At 40.9% G+C, this 18,071-nt stretch overlaps 2 protein-coding genes across 5 annotated transcripts in view; one reads left to right on the plus strand and one right to left on the minus strand.

Moving 5' to 3' along the window:
• Window positions 1-5,688: 5,688 nt before the first annotated feature.
• On the plus strand, window positions 5,689-15,355 carry LOC307251540 (fibrinogen-like protein 1; the record flags this gene model as incomplete). Its single annotated transcript, XM_080028908.1, has 7 exons — window positions 5,689-5,745; window positions 6,953-7,121; window positions 8,675-8,834; window positions 8,948-9,045; window positions 9,159-9,247; window positions 10,656-10,825; window positions 15,169-15,355. The coding sequence occupies 7 exons, from the start codon at window positions 5,689-5,691 to the stop codon at window positions 15,353-15,355; spliced, it is 930 nt and encodes a 309-aa protein (XP_079885034.1).
• A 274-nt stretch (window positions 15,356-15,629) lies between these two features.
• The window catches only part of LOC307251581 (uncharacterized protein), a 124,997-nt gene continuing 122,555 nt past the window's right edge, over window positions 15,630-18,071 (minus strand). For all 4 annotated transcript variants that reach the window (XM_080028956.1, XM_080028955.1, XM_080028953.1 and 1 more), the window contains exon 19: window positions 15,630-16,999. In XM_080028956.1, coding sequence (XP_079885082.1) covers window positions 16,780-16,999 — 220 coding nt within the window. In that variant the 3' untranslated portion in view covers window positions 15,630-16,779. The remainder of the gene's footprint in view (window positions 17,000-18,071) is intronic.

Here is an 18,071-nt window from a genome sequence, read left to right on the forward strand (position 1 = left end):
GGCTTTCTCTTGTTTAAAGCAAAAACACGATTTGGGTCAGTTACAATTGGTTATGCGGAAACATTAACACTATTGAACGAGATACGTCTTAATGACCCATACGTGTTGCCGGCAGTTGTTGAGTAGATAAATTATGAGAAGAAATGGCCCCGAAGACTTCAGTGGCCGGACTGCTGTTGGAGAGTGACAGTAAAGACCGGCAGACAGATAGACAGAGAGAGGCAGAGATGCCTTTATTTCATAATTTAGCTTTTTGATTTAAAAGTGATCATAACTAGCCGTGATCATCTGTTTTTAGACTGACTCCTGCTTTCGGGGCCGTTGGGCTTACGAGCCGACCAGCTTATCAGACCAGCTGTTTGAGACGGAGATGAAAAGGAAAGTGAAACTTATGGTGGAGCAGTTAAATAGTTAAATGAATAAATATTATAACCAAACACAATAATGTGTTGTGTTATCTGCTTTAGTAGCCTACAGTAGGATAGCACATGTCGACCCCACTCGGTTTTCGTTTATTGATTTTTCCTAAATGGTATGATTTAGCCTACTTACCGGCTACACGTGTACACGTGCAAACCCCTACTGCCTAGTCAAACCATAGAGTCAAACACAAGGGAAGAGGACGGAGATGTATAACGTGGGTCATTAGCCTCCATTGCTATAGCCTCGTCTCCGGTCACTGTCCTTATTGTAAACATTTCACAACTCATTTAGCCTATGTAATTATACAGCGGTGCATTTGGGCATTTACTAGCTTTATCACCATTCAAACTAAAAATAAACGGTTTGTGCATCCAACAGCACAACAAGACATGATTGTGGCTCGTTTCGCTCTTGTCTCTTTCTGCAACGGACACGCGCAGTAGAGAGGGGAGTGACGCTGTGTGACGTAGACTGGTAAGGGGTCTATAAAATCAAGCTAACCTTTTCATACACTTAAAACAAAAAAGAGTTCTCTTAGTACAGCATTTTAAATAAGTATAGCTTTCATTAGCCCTACAATAAATGCTTTAGTAGCCCTTATATTGACAGGGTTACACACACCTCTTGCACAAGTAGGCTATTAGGTGAGTCAATCTAGGGAAAAAAAGGGCTTAACCCCAAAAAAATTGATACAAAAGGTTTTTCAATGGATTCCAGTAGTATTTGGTGTGCTGAATAACATACTAAAAGTCTACCAAAATCTACCCCCCAGAAAGCCCTCATTTCCAAGATGGCGGCCGAAATGGCGGCGGGGAGCTTGAAATGGCTATATCTCAAATTGAAAAAATGTTGCAAAGGAATTTTCAACTGATTTTGGTACCTCTGGACATGCTTACAAACATACTAAAAATCTAGGAAAATACACCTTCCGGAAAGGCTTCATTTTCAAGATGGCGTCCAAAATGGTGGCTGGCCAAGCTTAAAATGGCTATATATCTCAATAGAAAAATATTATTCAAATGATTTTTCACTTGATTCTGGTACCTGCAAATATGCTTATGACCATACTAACAATCTAGGAAAATGTACCTCCCAGAAAGGCTTCATTTTCATAATGGTGTCCAAAATGGCGGCCAGGAGCGTAGAATGGCTATATCTCAAATGGAAAATGTTACAAAAGAATGTTTCAACTGATTCTGGTACCTCTATACATTAAGAAAGTGCGACAAATCTAGGTAAATATAACTGCTAGAAAGGCGTCATTTTCAAAATGACTGCCTGATGGTATAGGGGAGGGCTGGGCGATTAATTGAAATTCAATTTCGATTACGATTTTGGCGTCCCTCGATCATGAAAACAAGATAATCGTAATAAATTGATTATTGTGTCGCACGCCGTGTCTTGTGTGGTAAATGCAGCGAACCCTTCTGTGCCCCCACCCAAACACTTTCGCTTTCAGCGATTGCAATGCAATGGTTTATTCAGCATAAAGTTAAAGTACTCGCCCAAGACTGATGTTAAATCGAAACACAAAAGCCTTGCGTGAGCGAAATAGCGAGTTGCCAGTTGAAACTCCGTGACGGTGGGTAACGGTGTCATTCACAGTGACACCTCGCCAGTGTGAGCCGCCGCACAGAAAAGCCCTGTGGCTTTACGGCTAAAATGAACCGGGGATATCCTGCCCGTTAACGTTGTTGATGTGGAAGGCTTCAGCTCAGATCTTGTCATCGAGACGACATTGATGAGGTCATTGAAGACGCATGGAAGTGGAATGACTGACAATCAGAGAGCCCTTTGGACCATGTCAAAGTGCATAACATCACAGTACAACACCGCAATGCAGGAGTTCACAAACCAGACATACACAACATCAGAACAGCACAAGGACTCAACAGAGGCAAGGATGAAAAGGGATGCTGCTGACCTGGAGAAGATCACTTCAAAACTTGCTATATGGTCACCTTTCTCTCCAGACTCTTCTTTAAGGAATTTTGTTACAGGTGTTGTTGCTGAGGACGGAGTGAACGTGCATGATTATGACTCTGTTGGACGCAATATCATGCACAAAATGATTGGACAGCCTGCATTCACGTTCTCATTTAGTAGAAAGGATAAAGCCATAACCCTTGGACAAAAATCGTCTATCAAGGTTGCTCCTGATCGAACAATTGATTTTGCACTTCTTTTTCAACGTTTCCTGATTGTCTCCCAAACTGGAGAGCTATCATTGGAGGAGGTTATGCGTTACGAACTCAGTCCTTTCCCTCCTGCCCTCTTTGAAGCTGGAAACATCTTCCGCAAGGCTGATAAACCACAACTTGCGCACGCAATCTGTGATCATGCAAGTGATGCAATCCTAGATTCTGTACCAGAAACAGATCATTATGTTCTTGATGGAGGTTCACTCCTTCACCGAATACCATGGAAGCACGGACAAAGCTATAGTAAAATTGTGCAGTCATATGCAGACTTCACCATCCAACATTATGGCTCAGCTACAACCATTGTGTTCGATGGCTATGGGGATGGGCCATCCATTAAAGACAACACACATCAAAGAAGAGGAAACAATATTCATCCCATTGTCAACTTCACTGCTGAGACAGAGTTCTCAGGTAAGAAGGAGGAGTTCATGTCAAGAGATCTGAATAAACAAAGGCTGATCCAAATGATAAGCGATGAACTGAAAGAAAGGGGTTGCACTGTGGTCAATTCAATTGGAGATGCTGATGTAGACATCGTAAGGGCCGCAGTGGAATCATCTCTTCTTCACACCACTACGCTGATTGGAGAAGATACAGATCTCCTTGTCTTACTACTTCACTATGCACAGAGAGATAGTAAGGGCGTATATTTCAGATCAGACAAGTCAAAAGCTGATGGCAGTTTTAAAGTGTATGCCGTAAACCATTTAAAAGAAGTACTTGGACATGATGTGTGTTCTCAGTTGATGTTCATCCATGCTCTCACTGGCTGTGACACAACTTCTCGGATCTTCGGGGTTTGCAAAAAGACTGCTTTCCAGAAGCTTGTAAAAGGGGATCCCGTCCTTCGATCTTGTGCCAATGCATTCATTGTCCCAAACCAGACCACAGAGGTGATTGATGACCTTGGGTGCCAAGTAATGGCTGTCCTCTTTGGTGGAAAGTGCACAGATTCCCTTGCAGCAATGCGATATAACATTTTCAGCAAGAAGGTTGTCTCAGCTTCATCAACTGTAACGCCTGAACGTCTGCCACCAACTGAATCGTAGAGCGTACTACCAGGTCATGGTCTGGATGGGAACAGAAGATGGTATGGATGCCCTGAACTGGGGGTGGAGCCTGCAGGACAATAGATTTGTCCCACTCATGTCAACAACGAATGTTGCTCCAGACAGTCTCTTGAAGGTCATTCATTGTAACTGTACCACTGCCTGCAAGACACTCCGCTGTTCTTGCAGAAAATATGGACTACCTTGTACTACTGTCTGTGGACCATGTCAACTTAAGGAATGTGACAATCCACTTAACAAGTTTCTTCCAGAGGAGCCCGAAGATGATGATGAATAAAGACCACAATAAGTGTGGCATTTATGTTATTCAACAACAACACCACCTTTCTAGTTTGAATAGTAACCAATTTGAACCATTTAACCAATGTAAGCTTACAGGCAGTCATTTTGAAAATGATGCCTTTCTAGCAGTTATATTTACCTAGATTTGTCGCACTTTATTAATGTATAGAGGTACCAGAATCAGTTGACATTCTTTTGTAACATTTTCCATTTGAGATATAGCCATTCTACGCTCCCGGCCGCCATTTTGGACGCCATTATGAAAATGAAGCCTTTCTGGGAGGTATATTTTCCTAGATTGTTAGTATGTTCATAAGCATATTTGCAGGTACCAGAATCAAGTTAAAAATCATTCGAATAATCTTTTTCTATTGAGATATATAGCCATTTTAAGCTTGGCCGGCCACCATTTTGGACGCCATCTTGAAAATTAAGCCTTTCCGGAAGGTGTATTTTCCTAGATTTTTAGTATGTTTGTAAGCATGTCCAGAGGTACCAAAATCAGTTGAAAATTCCTTTGCAACATTTTTTCAATTTGAGATATAGCCATTTCAAGCTCCCGGCCGCCATTTCGGCCGCCATCTTGGAAATGAGGGCTTTCTGGGGGGTAGATTTTGGTAGACTTTTAGTATGTTATTCAGCACACCAAATACTACTGGAATCCATTGAAAAACCTTTTGTATCAATTTTTTTGGGGTTAAGCCCTTTTTTTTCCTAGATTGACTCACCTATATTTAATGCAGCATGAAACACTTGACCTGGCCATCTTTTGGTCAAACGATGTATATTGGAGGCTTTTTATAATGAACCACAGCTGTTATGTAGCCTAAACAAAAGCATTCTGCTTTTAAAGATTTTTTAACAAAAGAATAAATAAAGGCCACAATTGAAAGAAAATATGTGTGTTCTCCTAGACACATAACTCAGCTGCACACATATACCGGCATCTACTAGCTTTAATTTTTATTTATTTGACATTTAATTGTGTTTTCTTTTCGTGAAGAAAAATGATCTCAAATAAAAAAAATGTAATCCCCATTCCAGAATTTTGTCAACTGCTAACATGAATGAGGTGAAATGATAGCCAAGCTTAATGAGGCCTTAAGTATCGTAGACTCTTGGGAGTGTGCCTATGTAGGTGCAGTATAAGGCATATTCCCTGCGTTCCAAATCACATACTTTTTCTTTTTACTACACTACGTACATACTAAAGTACAGAAGAGGGGAGAAAAAAATCAAATATGGAAGTTTTTTTTTCATTATGTCGAGAAATGTCAAGAAATTAGTCGAATACTCCAAAATGCTATTGGAGTTAGTGGGGCATTTATGTATTTTCAGCATACTACAATTGACGTGCATGTATTGGGACATCCTAAATCTTTTTCTGGCATACTAAATGTATTAAGCCAAGTATGGGGATTGGAACGCAGGGAATATGTATGATCAGGAGACAACAGATGTAGCCTATGTTACAACGACCAACCACTAGATGGAGTCTAGGTCCCGGTGTGTCCGTCACATAGGCCTAGATAGTATATCAAAGTTCCGTCAATGTGCTGTGTAACAATCTCCAGCCATATAGAGAGTGAGAGTGACAAAAGGCTGTCGGTGACGCTCCAACATCACACAGCCAAACTGAGCCGAGGAGAGAGGGAATCAGCCACACAGTCCAGACGGAGTGAGAGTTTGAAGCAGTCAGATTGTTGATCATGGGAATGTTCAGGACATCAGTGGCCTTTCTTCTTTACCTGGCTGCCTCTCTGGGGGTAAGACCACTACACAGAATCACTACTGTGTCATTAATGTCAATATGTTTAATAGCTCTAATCTGATGTAATTTTTAACTATACTGTCTGTCTGATACAATTTAATATTAATGCCTAGCAACCTTTTTTTTAACCTCTTTTGGATTGTTTGGAGTGTCGAACCATGATGAACTACACTTACTGAATATTTACCGTTTGAATTGGACCATTTTATTTTTATTTTTTTAAGATATTTTTTGGGGCATTTTTATGCTTCTATTGATAGTGTAGAGACAGAGTTGAAATGGGGCAGATAGGGGAGTGACATGCAGAGAACGACCGCGGGTTGGAATCGAACCCGGGTCTGCTGCTGGCCGAGGCCCATGGGGGCGAATTGGACCAGTATTTAAAAAAAAAAAAAAAAAAAAAACTCATGCCTCCACACAGACGACTGGCCTTGTGTCCTTCTATCAGCGTTGACATAATCTCAAATAAACGTGTAAGCGGTTACCTGGATTCACCTTATGCTATAGCAGTAACTGCCATGTGTGTGACAATACCACACAGCTATAAGTGCCAACCTAGAGTTTCATACACATGTCCTCCAAGCTAAAGAACCGGCGCCTGGGCCTCAGTCACTTAAATGCTGTGGATTCCTCAGCAAACCTCCCTGGAGCCATTAGGTAAAATAGCCAAAGTAAGCAGAACAAGGAAGGACAATTCAATTGAAGTTCAGGGGATTTGCGTGACATAAACATGTTCATAACTTTTACTTTCAAGTATTATTGTTGCATATAATTAATTCAAATGTGACACTAAAACAAAAAGCCCAGTATGCCAACAGTATAGAATCCATTCTGTGTTGGTGCTTTGCCCATCTGTAACATGTGTGTTTGGCTGAAACATAATATTAAGGACTGGTAATTTTTGAGATTGTTGACAATTTTTCTCCCATAAAATGTCTTCTTTCATACTCGTAGAAATAAAAGGTCCAAAATGTACATTATTAAGGTGTTAATTTGACTAAACCTTGTCTGTTTGTGTCCGTATATTTCTCACAACCATATTTAAATTTTTTTCAAAACCCTGAACCAAAAATATCAACTTCTAAAACACATCAACATCAACTAAACTTTCTCTTAATATGTTTTTAAATGAAAAAAAGGCTGTATCCAAGTTTTATGATGATATATACGTTATAATTTGACCCGTCTTCACCTGTCCCCAGGCCCCTGTCCCGTGTGAGCAGGAGGTGTTGCGTCTGCAGGCAGAGCTCCGTGGCCTGATGGAGGTGATAGAGCAGCAACACCACTACATCACAGGGCTCCACAGCAGCCAGGCCCAGCAGCTGCAGCACATTCCCAACTCACACCTCAGCCTTGATGACCTCTACAGAGGTACAGTAGACACACACACCATGGCATTCAAGTCTAATATCAGCCTTTTACCACTAAAGGGGCACTTTACACAGTGAAAAGGCAACCGTTTTCCCCTTTTAAGGTTTAAAAAGTTAACACATTTCAGACGCAAATGGATTTGAAAACTTCACTCGTGCACGTGCTTTCGGAGAAAACAGGCCAACATCATTGTCGTACGCATGCCAAGCCAATAGTCGGTGGTGACACTTAGCCTAGTAGATAGCTCTTCCGGTACAATTTGATGCATAAAACCTTACTGTAACCGAAAATGAATGCCACTAACGTTCATGAAGCGGTTGGTGTAAGCTTTGAGTTACAAGTATTGTAAATGACAAGCTTTCTGTCCTCTTATTTCACCGCGTTAAACTCGTGAAAACAGAAGACATGCTGTTAGTGGCTGCAGTGCCAGGTCTGTGAAGGGGCTGTGTCGGCAGCTACCTTCCTAATCGCTTAGACTGAATTGGCAACACTCTCCGCTGATCACAGTGATGGTGCAGCGGATACACTGTGCATGTTGTCTTCTAACATTAGAACCCGCGTGTGGGTATTTTGACAGCAAATGTAATAATATTTTAAAAAAAAGGCATTTGTGAAGTGGAGCCGTGACGTCAGCGTTACCAGAGAAACTAGGTTAGCCAGTTTACAAGATTCCAAAACAGTTGTGGTCTTGCAAGATTGCACCCTGGGAGGTGGTATCAGAAGTTTTGCGGTTTCAAGCCTGTGGTTTGCTGTTGTCATATGGTGTGATGCACCGTTTGGATTTTCAGTATAAACTGGGTCCAAACCTTTCTCCACTGTGTCTGTCTACCTGTTGGCTTCCCTACCTGTCTAGCTGTTTACGCAAACCAACTTAGTTAGGCACAAGCTTCTTCCCTACCAGTAGAGATGCACCGATTCCACTATTTTCAGTAAGATCCGATTCTGATATCTGGGTTTTGGATATCAGCTTGATACGGATACTGTCCGATATCATAATTCTCTGTTGTGCGGTGATGTTATGTGTAAGGTTAGGAAAGGCTTAAGCAACACAGCAATTCTAATTTAAAAGAGCAACACATATAGAAAAATGCATAAAGGTTTATCTTAACTGCTTTGAACAGTTTGAATGCCGAACATCAGAACTCTACTTTTGAATTGCTACATTATTTTTGATGTGTGCCATATTACATAGTTATGGTTTTAAAATTGAATTTCTCTCTTAGTCAAAATAATTTAGACAAAAAAAAAGAGACTATAGAATTTGGGTCGTACATGGATTGGAGTTGTCAATCTGTTATCCGATAAAGAAGATAAGCAGCCATATCGGAACCAGATACAGATATTGGAACGGATCGGTCCATACCCCACTGTGCACTTCAGTAGAGCTGGGTAATGGCAAGGAGTTCACAATACCTCACAGAGATGTAAAGATAATATATTATTGCTCTACCTGTTGTGAATCTTTGACATTGTGTGTGTGTGTGTGTGTGTGTGTGTGTGTGTGTGTGTGTGTGTGTGTGTGTGTGTGTGTGTGTGTGTGTGTGTGTTTTCAGACTGCTCAGAGGTGTTTGCGGACGGTAACGTTGCCAGTGGGCTGTATGTGATCCGCCCTGACGCGTCTCCCTCCGCTCTGAGGGTCTACTGTGACATGAACAACGGAGGAGGATGGACCATCTTCCAGAGGAGGACCGACGGCAAGGAAAGCTTTGACAGGTGTGTTGTCGGCTTTTTGCACACATACCAGTGGGCATTTAATTTAGCCTCTGTGCCCTGTGTGAAGAGATGAATGTATAATATAGTATGTGTGCTCTTGTGTCTGTTAACAGAGCATGGGTGGAGTACAAGCATGGATTTGGAGACCTCTACTCCCCAGAGGGAGAATTCTGGCTGGGCAATGAACATCTGCACCATCTAACCTCACCAGGTGTGTGTGTGTGTGTGTCTGCGTGTGTGTGCATGTGCGTGTGTGCGTTGCGTGATGACTCCTCAGACATTGCTTTTTCAGCATGGTTGCCAGGGTAACACAGTGTCTTGTAGGGAGGTACGAGCTGCGGGTGAACATGGAGGACTTTGAGGGGAACCAGCGCTTCGCTGAGTACAAAGACTTCAAAGTGGATGATGAAAAGGTACACTTGAAAATAAGGAAGTCAGGAGGAGTCAATTAAAGTAGAACATTATGGAGTCTCATGGGAGGGTGTTATTGTCATGCATTCAACACAATTCAAGTTATTTACTTCATACTTCCAGGAAATCCAGACTCGCCGCTAGCAAATTTCTATTTGCTCTGCAGCTTACTTACTCTGGGGACGAAACATTGGAGCTCCTTAACTATGTCGGGGAAATTCATGGACACCTATCAAATCGTATTTGATATGGGCGGGCGTAACCGGACACTTAACGATTTCGAAAGACGGACCTCAAATCTTTCATTAGCAAGAAAAAAGTTAATTTACCAATTTAACCCCGCTCGCTGTTCGCTAAACGAACGGGGCTGAATACGTCCCCTGGTTCATTGCTCTGATTGGTCCTAGTGCTATCCAATTGCGTGTAGTGGTATTTGAAATGCATGCGTAAGTGCCGCCCCTTGAATTTGGAAAAGGTCTATTGATCGTGGCCCAGACCCTATATCGTTATAGATGTGGGTCTGGATTTTCAGGCTACTTATTTCACAAGTTTTTTTAAAAATCTCCTCACACTTGATTCAATCCAAGGATGTTGTAATAATATGTCTGCCTGTATTCACACAACACTCTTATCTATCTGCTCGTCTTTAGCCTTGCTCTCTGTCTAATTCTCATAACAAGCAGGCTCTTATTTAGACTATGTATGTTCTGATTAACACCCATGTGCTATGGGAACAACGCCTGCACCTGTTCCCCAACTCATCCCTTCTGCCTTGGGCTGGGCAATTCATCATATAAAGAATCCAAACCTCTAATCGCTGTGATCTTGCTTATTTCTCGGCATCTTGTTCCTATTTTGGGCTCCGTCTCCTGCCCTTAATCAGCAGTGTTATATTGACATTTTTTTGCACTTGGCAATATTTACAAATATTTATTTTGAAGATATTCAAGTTAAAGTTTTTTTTTTCAAGTGATCCTTTGATTTCAGTTAGAACTATTAAATACATAAACATAGTAACTAGTAATTTGTGCTTCATTTTTTTAAATCACAAAAGATAGAACATACTGTATCTATACAATACACTCTTTCATGAGATCAAATATGAATTCAAATGTTCAAGCCCTACTTCTGCCCTTTACTACTCTTTCATTTTCCTCTTCCTCCATCACCCGTCTATTCTGATGTCATTCATAATCATGCAGCTCTATTTAGACCTCATCAGAGAATCACTCTATCATAGTCGAGACATGTAAAATAAACTACATTTCCTTTGTTTGTCTTCTTTATGAGGAAATCAAAGTGACTGAATGTCACTCCGGTTGCAGGGATCAGATAATACTGTTTAATGGACCAAAAGCTCTTATGGAACATCAAGGATTCATTCCATACTTTTTTATTTTTACTCCAAAGGATCAGTTCGCGTTACACTTGGGTGAGTACAGCGGGGATGCAGGCAACGCCATGGCCAACGGCCCCTCTGCTGGGCTGGAGTTCAGCACCTACGACCAGCGCAACCACAGAGAAAAGCCTGACGACGCCAGCTGTATCAGACACAGCAAGGCAGGCTGGTGGTTCAGCAGGTAATTCAAAGACACACACCCTGCGTTCCAAATCACATACTTTTTCCTTTACTACACTACATACTAAAGTACAGAAGAGTTTTAGGGCCACAGGAGAGAAAAAAAAAATCAGATAAGGAAGAATTTTTTTCATATGTCGATAAATGTCAAGAATAATGACGAATACTCCAAAATGCTATTGGAGTTTGTGGGGCATTTATGTATTTTCAGCATACTACAATTGACAAGCATGTATTGGGACATCCTAAATCTTTTTCTGGCATACTAAATAGTAGGAAAGTATGGGTATTGGAACGCAGGGTTACTGTCTGTGCCTGCAGAGTTAAGAGACACTGCAGGTGAATAGGGTCACATTTGAACGTATACATAATCATCATGTTAACCAGTGTATTACTTGTGTAAAAAAAGTAATTTTTTGTATTGTAAATTTGCATCTCTTTAAAAACCAAAACATCTAGATTTTGGATAAAGCCAAACTTTGTGTTATCAACATATTAGTGTCCAAAGTTTTTACTGAAAAGATTTGGGATACAGGGTTCCTTACTTTTTAATATCAAAAAATACTATGTAGAGGTCTCTAAACAATGCATTTTCAGCACGTTATCAAGAACCAAACATCTCATAAATCACACAATGAACAAAATATGAACAAATCCTTCAGTAATAACCTTCAGAATAGTGCTGAGAATGATTATGGAAAGTTTAGTTGATTGTGCTAACGTAAGAAGTTAAAGTGGCTACGAGGAACTTTTAAATATCTTTAAATCTTTAAAACAGCCTAAACAGCATACATTACCTTTAACAGCAAATCAGTGCAAAGAAAGAAGTTTTTATATAGTTTTTATTAATACCTTTTGGTCTGGTCCCACACCCAGTTTGATTTTCGGCTTGGGCATGCAGGCTCTATGGTCACATATTCGTATTGGTCGCAGAGTTCAGTGTAGCGCAGCAACCTGATTTGAGTAGCCTATCCCACCAGGTAAGGGAAGCCTTGTTTGAGACAGTTATTTGTTGTCATAATGGCTGATAATGGGGCAGAACTATCAAAGAAAGAAAGAAAGAAAATTCAACAACTAAAAGCTAAAAGGGAGAGTGATAGACGGGCGGGAGGAGGGCGTTGCCAGGCAACGTGTAAACAATTTAACGGGAGTGAACTAGTCCTGCAGCGTTTACTCCTAAGTGAATGAATGGTACTAAAACAAAGTTTACTTTGCTTCATCATCATCAGATGACCATTATTCATCCGAAAGTCATTATTTACAACAACATAAACACATTACCTCATCGTGATCCGTATTGCCGTCTCTCGTTCATTTGCTTTATATGAGGGCACAGAATCTTTCAGCTCCGTGAGAGGTGACACTGCATCAACTCATTGCAATCAGGTGTGTGTGGCACTGACTGGTTGATGCAGTGTCACTCTCACAGAGCCGAAAAGATTCTGTGCCCTCACACTTTCAACACACGGACATGCACTAAACTGACCTAATCATTTGACACGCGCACGTCCGGCATGCGCTAGAAAAGAGCTTTACGACAGCTGGCGTCGTAAAAATACTACCGCAAAAAAAAAAAAAAAAAAAAATTATTATTTTTTTATTAATTTGAGGCAACTAAACTATTTAATTTGACTTAAGAATGCACACTGAATTTATATTATGGCACTGTATTTACATTTCATGGCTAAATTCAAGCTCGAAACTGACTAATTTGACTTCTACGGGCGCCAGTTCACGGCGCCCCAAACCCTCGTTCACTCAGAGTGGCCCTATCAATTTCTATTACCATTCAGTTTTAACGGAGGGTTTGGGGCGCTAGGCATTGGCGCCCTGTAACTGGTTACCTGGCAACAAAAACAACAACATTCGGATCTACTACCGGTTGCTCGCGGAGTCGCGTGCAGTGTTGCCAACTTAGTGATTTTGTCGCTATATTTAGTGACTTTTCTACCCCCCTGGCGACTTTTTTTTCAAAACAGCGACAAGCGACAAATCTAGCTTTTTTCTGGTGTTATTTGGGACTTTTTCGCCAAGGCAAGTATCACTTTTAACTGTTCTCAACGAGCAGCGGGAGACTCCCCGGCCCCTCCCCGTCACAGAGCACTGATAGGCGGCGGCCCGGTCCTCGCGCAGCAGTCCCTCCCAGCTGCGGTCAGAGCAGGAGATACACCTCTCTGCTCATGTTCCGTTAGCATCCCTATTAGCAGTTGTAGTAGCAGCTCCCCCCTCTTCTACAGTCTATGAGTAGTGCAACTCAAAATATTATGCAGTGCTTTTTTAAACTTTGAGCATGTATGATATGATTACTGCTAGACTTACCATTATCACGTTGTTTATGCGATTGTCACGTTCATAACACACTAGTAGAACCTCACCTATTGCCTAAGTTTGCATCATGCTTTTAGTGTGCATATTGTATATAGTTCTCTGCAAACCTATGTTGGCATCATGCCTTTAGTGTGCATATTGTATATAGTTCTCTGCAAACCTATGTTGGCATCATGCCTTTAGTGTGCATATTGTATATAGTTCTCTGCAAACCTATGTTTGCATCATGCCTTTAGTGTGCATATTGTATATAGTTCTCTGCAAACCTATGTTGGCATCATGCTTTTAGTGTGCATATTGTATATATATATAGTTCTCTGCAAACCTATGGTGGTGTGACGCACACAAGACATATGGTCACAATTTGTGTTTATGTATTAATTTTATCAGTGATCATAATCACTTGTTTCCCAGCACTTGCTGATGATTTAAATTTCAACTTTTATTATCTCTTATTCAGTCTTTGAAGGCTTGTACTTCTGGGTGTGATACCGATTAACGCCAGAGAGAGAGAGAGAGAGAGAGAATGTTAACTTGTGTATAATTCTCAATTGTTATTTGCACTTTTAATCTTGCTGAATTCTACAAGGCAAATAAATTAAGTTAAAACCTAGTTCCCCTGCCCCATTTGTCTTTGTAAGGAAATGTTCTATTTTGTCTTTATTATTTTGTCAGAATGCACCAGAATGCTTAATTTGTATGTGAAAATCACCAAAAAATCTTCTAGGGGAGGATCCCCCCAGACCCCCCTACATGGTTTTGGTTTATAAAATGTCAGCCCCACCTAAAAGAAAATTCACCAGCCGCCACTGACATGTAGGATATACTGTATCTATACAGTGTGCACCTTTTGATTTAACCCATTGATGACGGCTGCTGCGCGATGCCACATTGTATCTCCTGCCTGATGCTGTGTAGCGCAGCATTGTTACTTTATCTAATTTTCATGGCATGCGCAACATAGTCATGGTTCAAATACACGAGGTGGGTTTTGTTGATTTTTAAGACCACGTGACCACCCAAAAGTTGTATGGTTTGCCGAAAATCACACCAATCAAAAGAATAAAAAATAAATAAATAAAAAATGTGTCGGCGATAGTGTATTACAGAACAGTTAGTGGCGTTCGGAGTGCAGAATCAAGGTCTACGAATGTCGAATATGAAACCAATCTCACCCCGGTTACTATAGGCTAGCCTACTGACGAAAATCACAGAACACATTGCATCTATTTATTAACAATATTTATGAATTTAGGCTATATTTTGCTGCTCCAACTCAAATTCAGCCCAGCCATGCGATAGTTAAGTTTCAGTTTCGTTTTCATCTCCGTGGTGTACAGCCGTTTGGACCAGCTGACCGGCTCCCGACAGCAGGAGTCAGTCTGCGTTCCAGTTGTATTGGGAAGTCGGATTTATGGTGCCAGTGATAACTGAACTAAATCATAAAATAAAGCTATCTTCTCCTTCCTATATCTGTCTATCTTTATCCCTCCACTGCACACTCAGTCACTACTATCCATGCTAAAAGGAAGCAGGATTATAACCTCATTTAGCACATTATTTTTAAATATTTTATATTATTATTTTTTTCTCCCCCATCTAATTTTGACGATTTTTAGAAAAATGTGTTGGTTTGTAAGCGCTCAGGGAGCATGTTTAAATAAAACCTGTTAACCTTTAAATGTATTTTATTTCATGTTTCTATGTGTTTCAGGCTTGGATATTAAGGTTTTGGTAGACTTGACAATTCGTACTATTTTTCAGAAAACCCTCAGGCATTGAGGACATACATCCTAGATTGCCATAGTCATCAATGGGTTAAACTAGTATGGCAGCAAAATAGGCAAAAATCAGAAAATTTACCAATGACTGAAAAACGATATTTTTGCCTGCCGTGTGTTTCAAAACACAGGGAAGTTCAAAATGGTGATATACACACACACATAGACATATATTTTACAGCAGTTACCACCCGACCACATCTCTTATCTATTGTGCATTCTTTTCCCCCTCCAGGTGTGATGCAGGCAACCTGAATGGTCATTACTACAACGGACCGTACCAAGCCATGTCTGATGACGGGGTGGTGTGGTACACTTGGCACGGCTGGTGGTACTCCATCAAATCAGTGGTGATGATGGTACGAGCCTCTGACCTGGCTGAGCATGTCCCGCCTCCGTTACCAGGACAACACGGCCCCTAGCCAATCAGCAGGTCAACAGCTTCCTCGTGGCAAATAAGCTTTCAAATGCACATTGATGAAGTGATAATAATAATAATTGATAGAATTTATATTTAGCTTTTTTAGTCACTGAAAGACGCTAGTGATGAGTTCAATTCCAAACGTTACAGGGTACATACTACTACAATACTAAACTGATGTCACACTCAAGCTGTTCCTGTATTTTTGTACCATTGCATTTATTTATACAAAACATTTTCAAAATAAAACAATGTCGCTTTGATCGTTATGTCATATGGTATTTATTCTGTGTCAAAAAAATAAAGCAGAACATGGTACACTGAGGCAATCTGGGTAGATCTGAGGTTGTTTTAAGGAGAAACACCAGACATACAAAGTCATTCCATTTTCTTTTTGGATTGAGTAAAGCAGGCCAGACTCTTTGTGAAATAAGCCAAAGTAAATTGATACGAAGTGATCGATCACTGGTTCAACTTGGCCTTGGAGTGGGGCTGTATCACTTCGTTCATAAGACATTAGGCTCGGGGGGGGGTGAACACTGTCCTGGCCAACACCATTCTTTGGCATATTTGGCTCTTGAGAGGTGTGTGTGTGTGTGTGTGTGTGTGTGTGTGTGTGTGTGTGTGTGTGTGTGTGTGTGAGAGAGAGAGCATTGGCATGCGTCAGATTAAACATCCAAGGGGTGATTACATTCCACGTAGCAGATTAAGGTAGAGGAGGTTTTGAGGTTTCTCACACACATTGGATTAAAGGTTCATGTTATTCAGGTCAGTTCCTCCAGGTTTGTCCAACAGAAGGACAACACATAACGTTTATATCCACTGCTTCCACTTGGTCCAAAGCAGGTCGCTCAGTGATTGAGTCTTCACTCTTTGGGGGGGAAAAAATAAAATAAACCTCCTCTTCTAAAAAGTAGGGAGAGCAAAAAATAATCCATATTAATCCACCAAAAGGTACCCGTCATTTCATGATCTCACAAGCACAGCGACACATCCACCTCATCCACCACATTAAAAAGAGGAACATACCAGAGCAGGTTGAGCTCAACTGTACAACAAAAGAGAAAACCAGGTACGATAGTCGTGACCAGAGTGAGGCGCTATGTACAGACCCTGAGGTGTGTGCCTGCGTTTTAGGTATTCTCTTCAGAAAAATAAAAAAAATTAAGAGACAGGCGTATTCTTCGAGAGGCTGATAAGAGAGCAAGGCCAGTCCCACGCTCACACAGTGCATCAGTGCCACCGCAACATCTTTTTTTTGTTGTTGCTCTCAAAGTAAGAGCATCTTTAATGCAATTTATTCCAACGGTTACAAGTTTCACATGAATATCCGACAAACAACGTCACCGTCAACTGAAGTCTTCCCCTGTATTTTGGACAAGGGGAAGTATCGTTTTTCCCATGAGACCATATTATAGCGTGTGGTTATCTGGGCGAGAGTGGCGCGCTGGTGGGGAAGGAGGCAGAGTTGCGTGGTGAACCAAAGGGAGATGTGGGGGAGAGTCTGCGGGGGCTGCCTCCACCCAGCAGGTCTCCGTTATGGAGCTTCCACAGCAGCTCCTCGTTCTCCATGGACAGACGCTTGTTGACCTTGGACTCTTTTTGAAGGGTCTGCTGCAGTTTGGCCTGCTCTGTGGACAGCTGCCTGCAGGGGGCCACACACACACACAAGCTCTTTACTGTCCATGGCAACAATAAGACAACCAAATGTAGGTATAGAAGCTCTCAAATTCAGTGTTGTGTTTTTTTTTAACAAAACATAGTAAGAATACATTATACTTGGTTGGTATAATGTCTTCTGGAATGTTTAAAAAGTTGAAGTCTTAAATCGATATTTTTAAATTGTACTTTTGTAACAGATTTGTTTTTTCTTTTTTAAAGCAAGACAGACAAAAAAGTAAATATAAAAATGTATTTCAATGATGCATTGGTGAAAAGGTTGGCAAAAATAAAGTTAAAACTGCAAACAAACTTGTTCAGTATTCAACCTTCGCTGAAGTCTTTCATTATTTTCATTCGGGGTGCGTCCCAATTTAAATGTGAGGTTAACACTAGAACCGCCAGCATTCTATTTATACCTAGAACCGCCAGGCGGGTCAAATTGACCCGTGCATTTCTAGTGTGGTATAAAGTCATAAATTAGTTTGTTTAATAATCATCTGTGTTTTGGACCTCTTGTTTTATAATCTAAGTATCTTTAAGAACACTAATCACGTTTCGTGGCGACTCAGTAATGAAACTGAAAGTAGATATAATATCGCAAGTATAGTAATGAAAACAGAAGGTCAAAACAGCGTCCAAATGAGCTAAAATCCTAAATACAATAAACAGTAACATGGCAAACTTATTTTTAGGTAAGCTCTAATTGATTATTCATTCATTTTTCCCCACATTGACATGTTTTGAGGCGGAGGATGCCTCCGCCGCTCTCTGTCCGGCTCACAGACAGCACTCAGCTGTCTGTCAGTTGAGCTGCGAGCCGCGGTGTGTGGAAGACAGCGCTCAGTTCTGATCTCTCGCTATCAGACTCACATCACTCATTTCACTTAGTAACTATAATGTTGTTAGGTATTTATCTTCATCTCTAATTTATTGTAAGTGTTTATGAATGACTGCACATATGCTACAGTTTTCAGATCGCGGACCCCAAACAATGCAGTTGCCTAGCAACCTGCTCGAAAATATTTCATTTTCCTGTGCGGGTCAAATTGACCCAG

This window comes from Ammodytes marinus (assembly GCF_949987685.1).
Source record: "Ammodytes marinus genome assembly, chromosome: 6".
NCBI classification, from domain to species: Eukaryota; Metazoa; Chordata; class Actinopteri; order Uranoscopiformes; family Ammodytidae; genus Ammodytes; species Ammodytes marinus.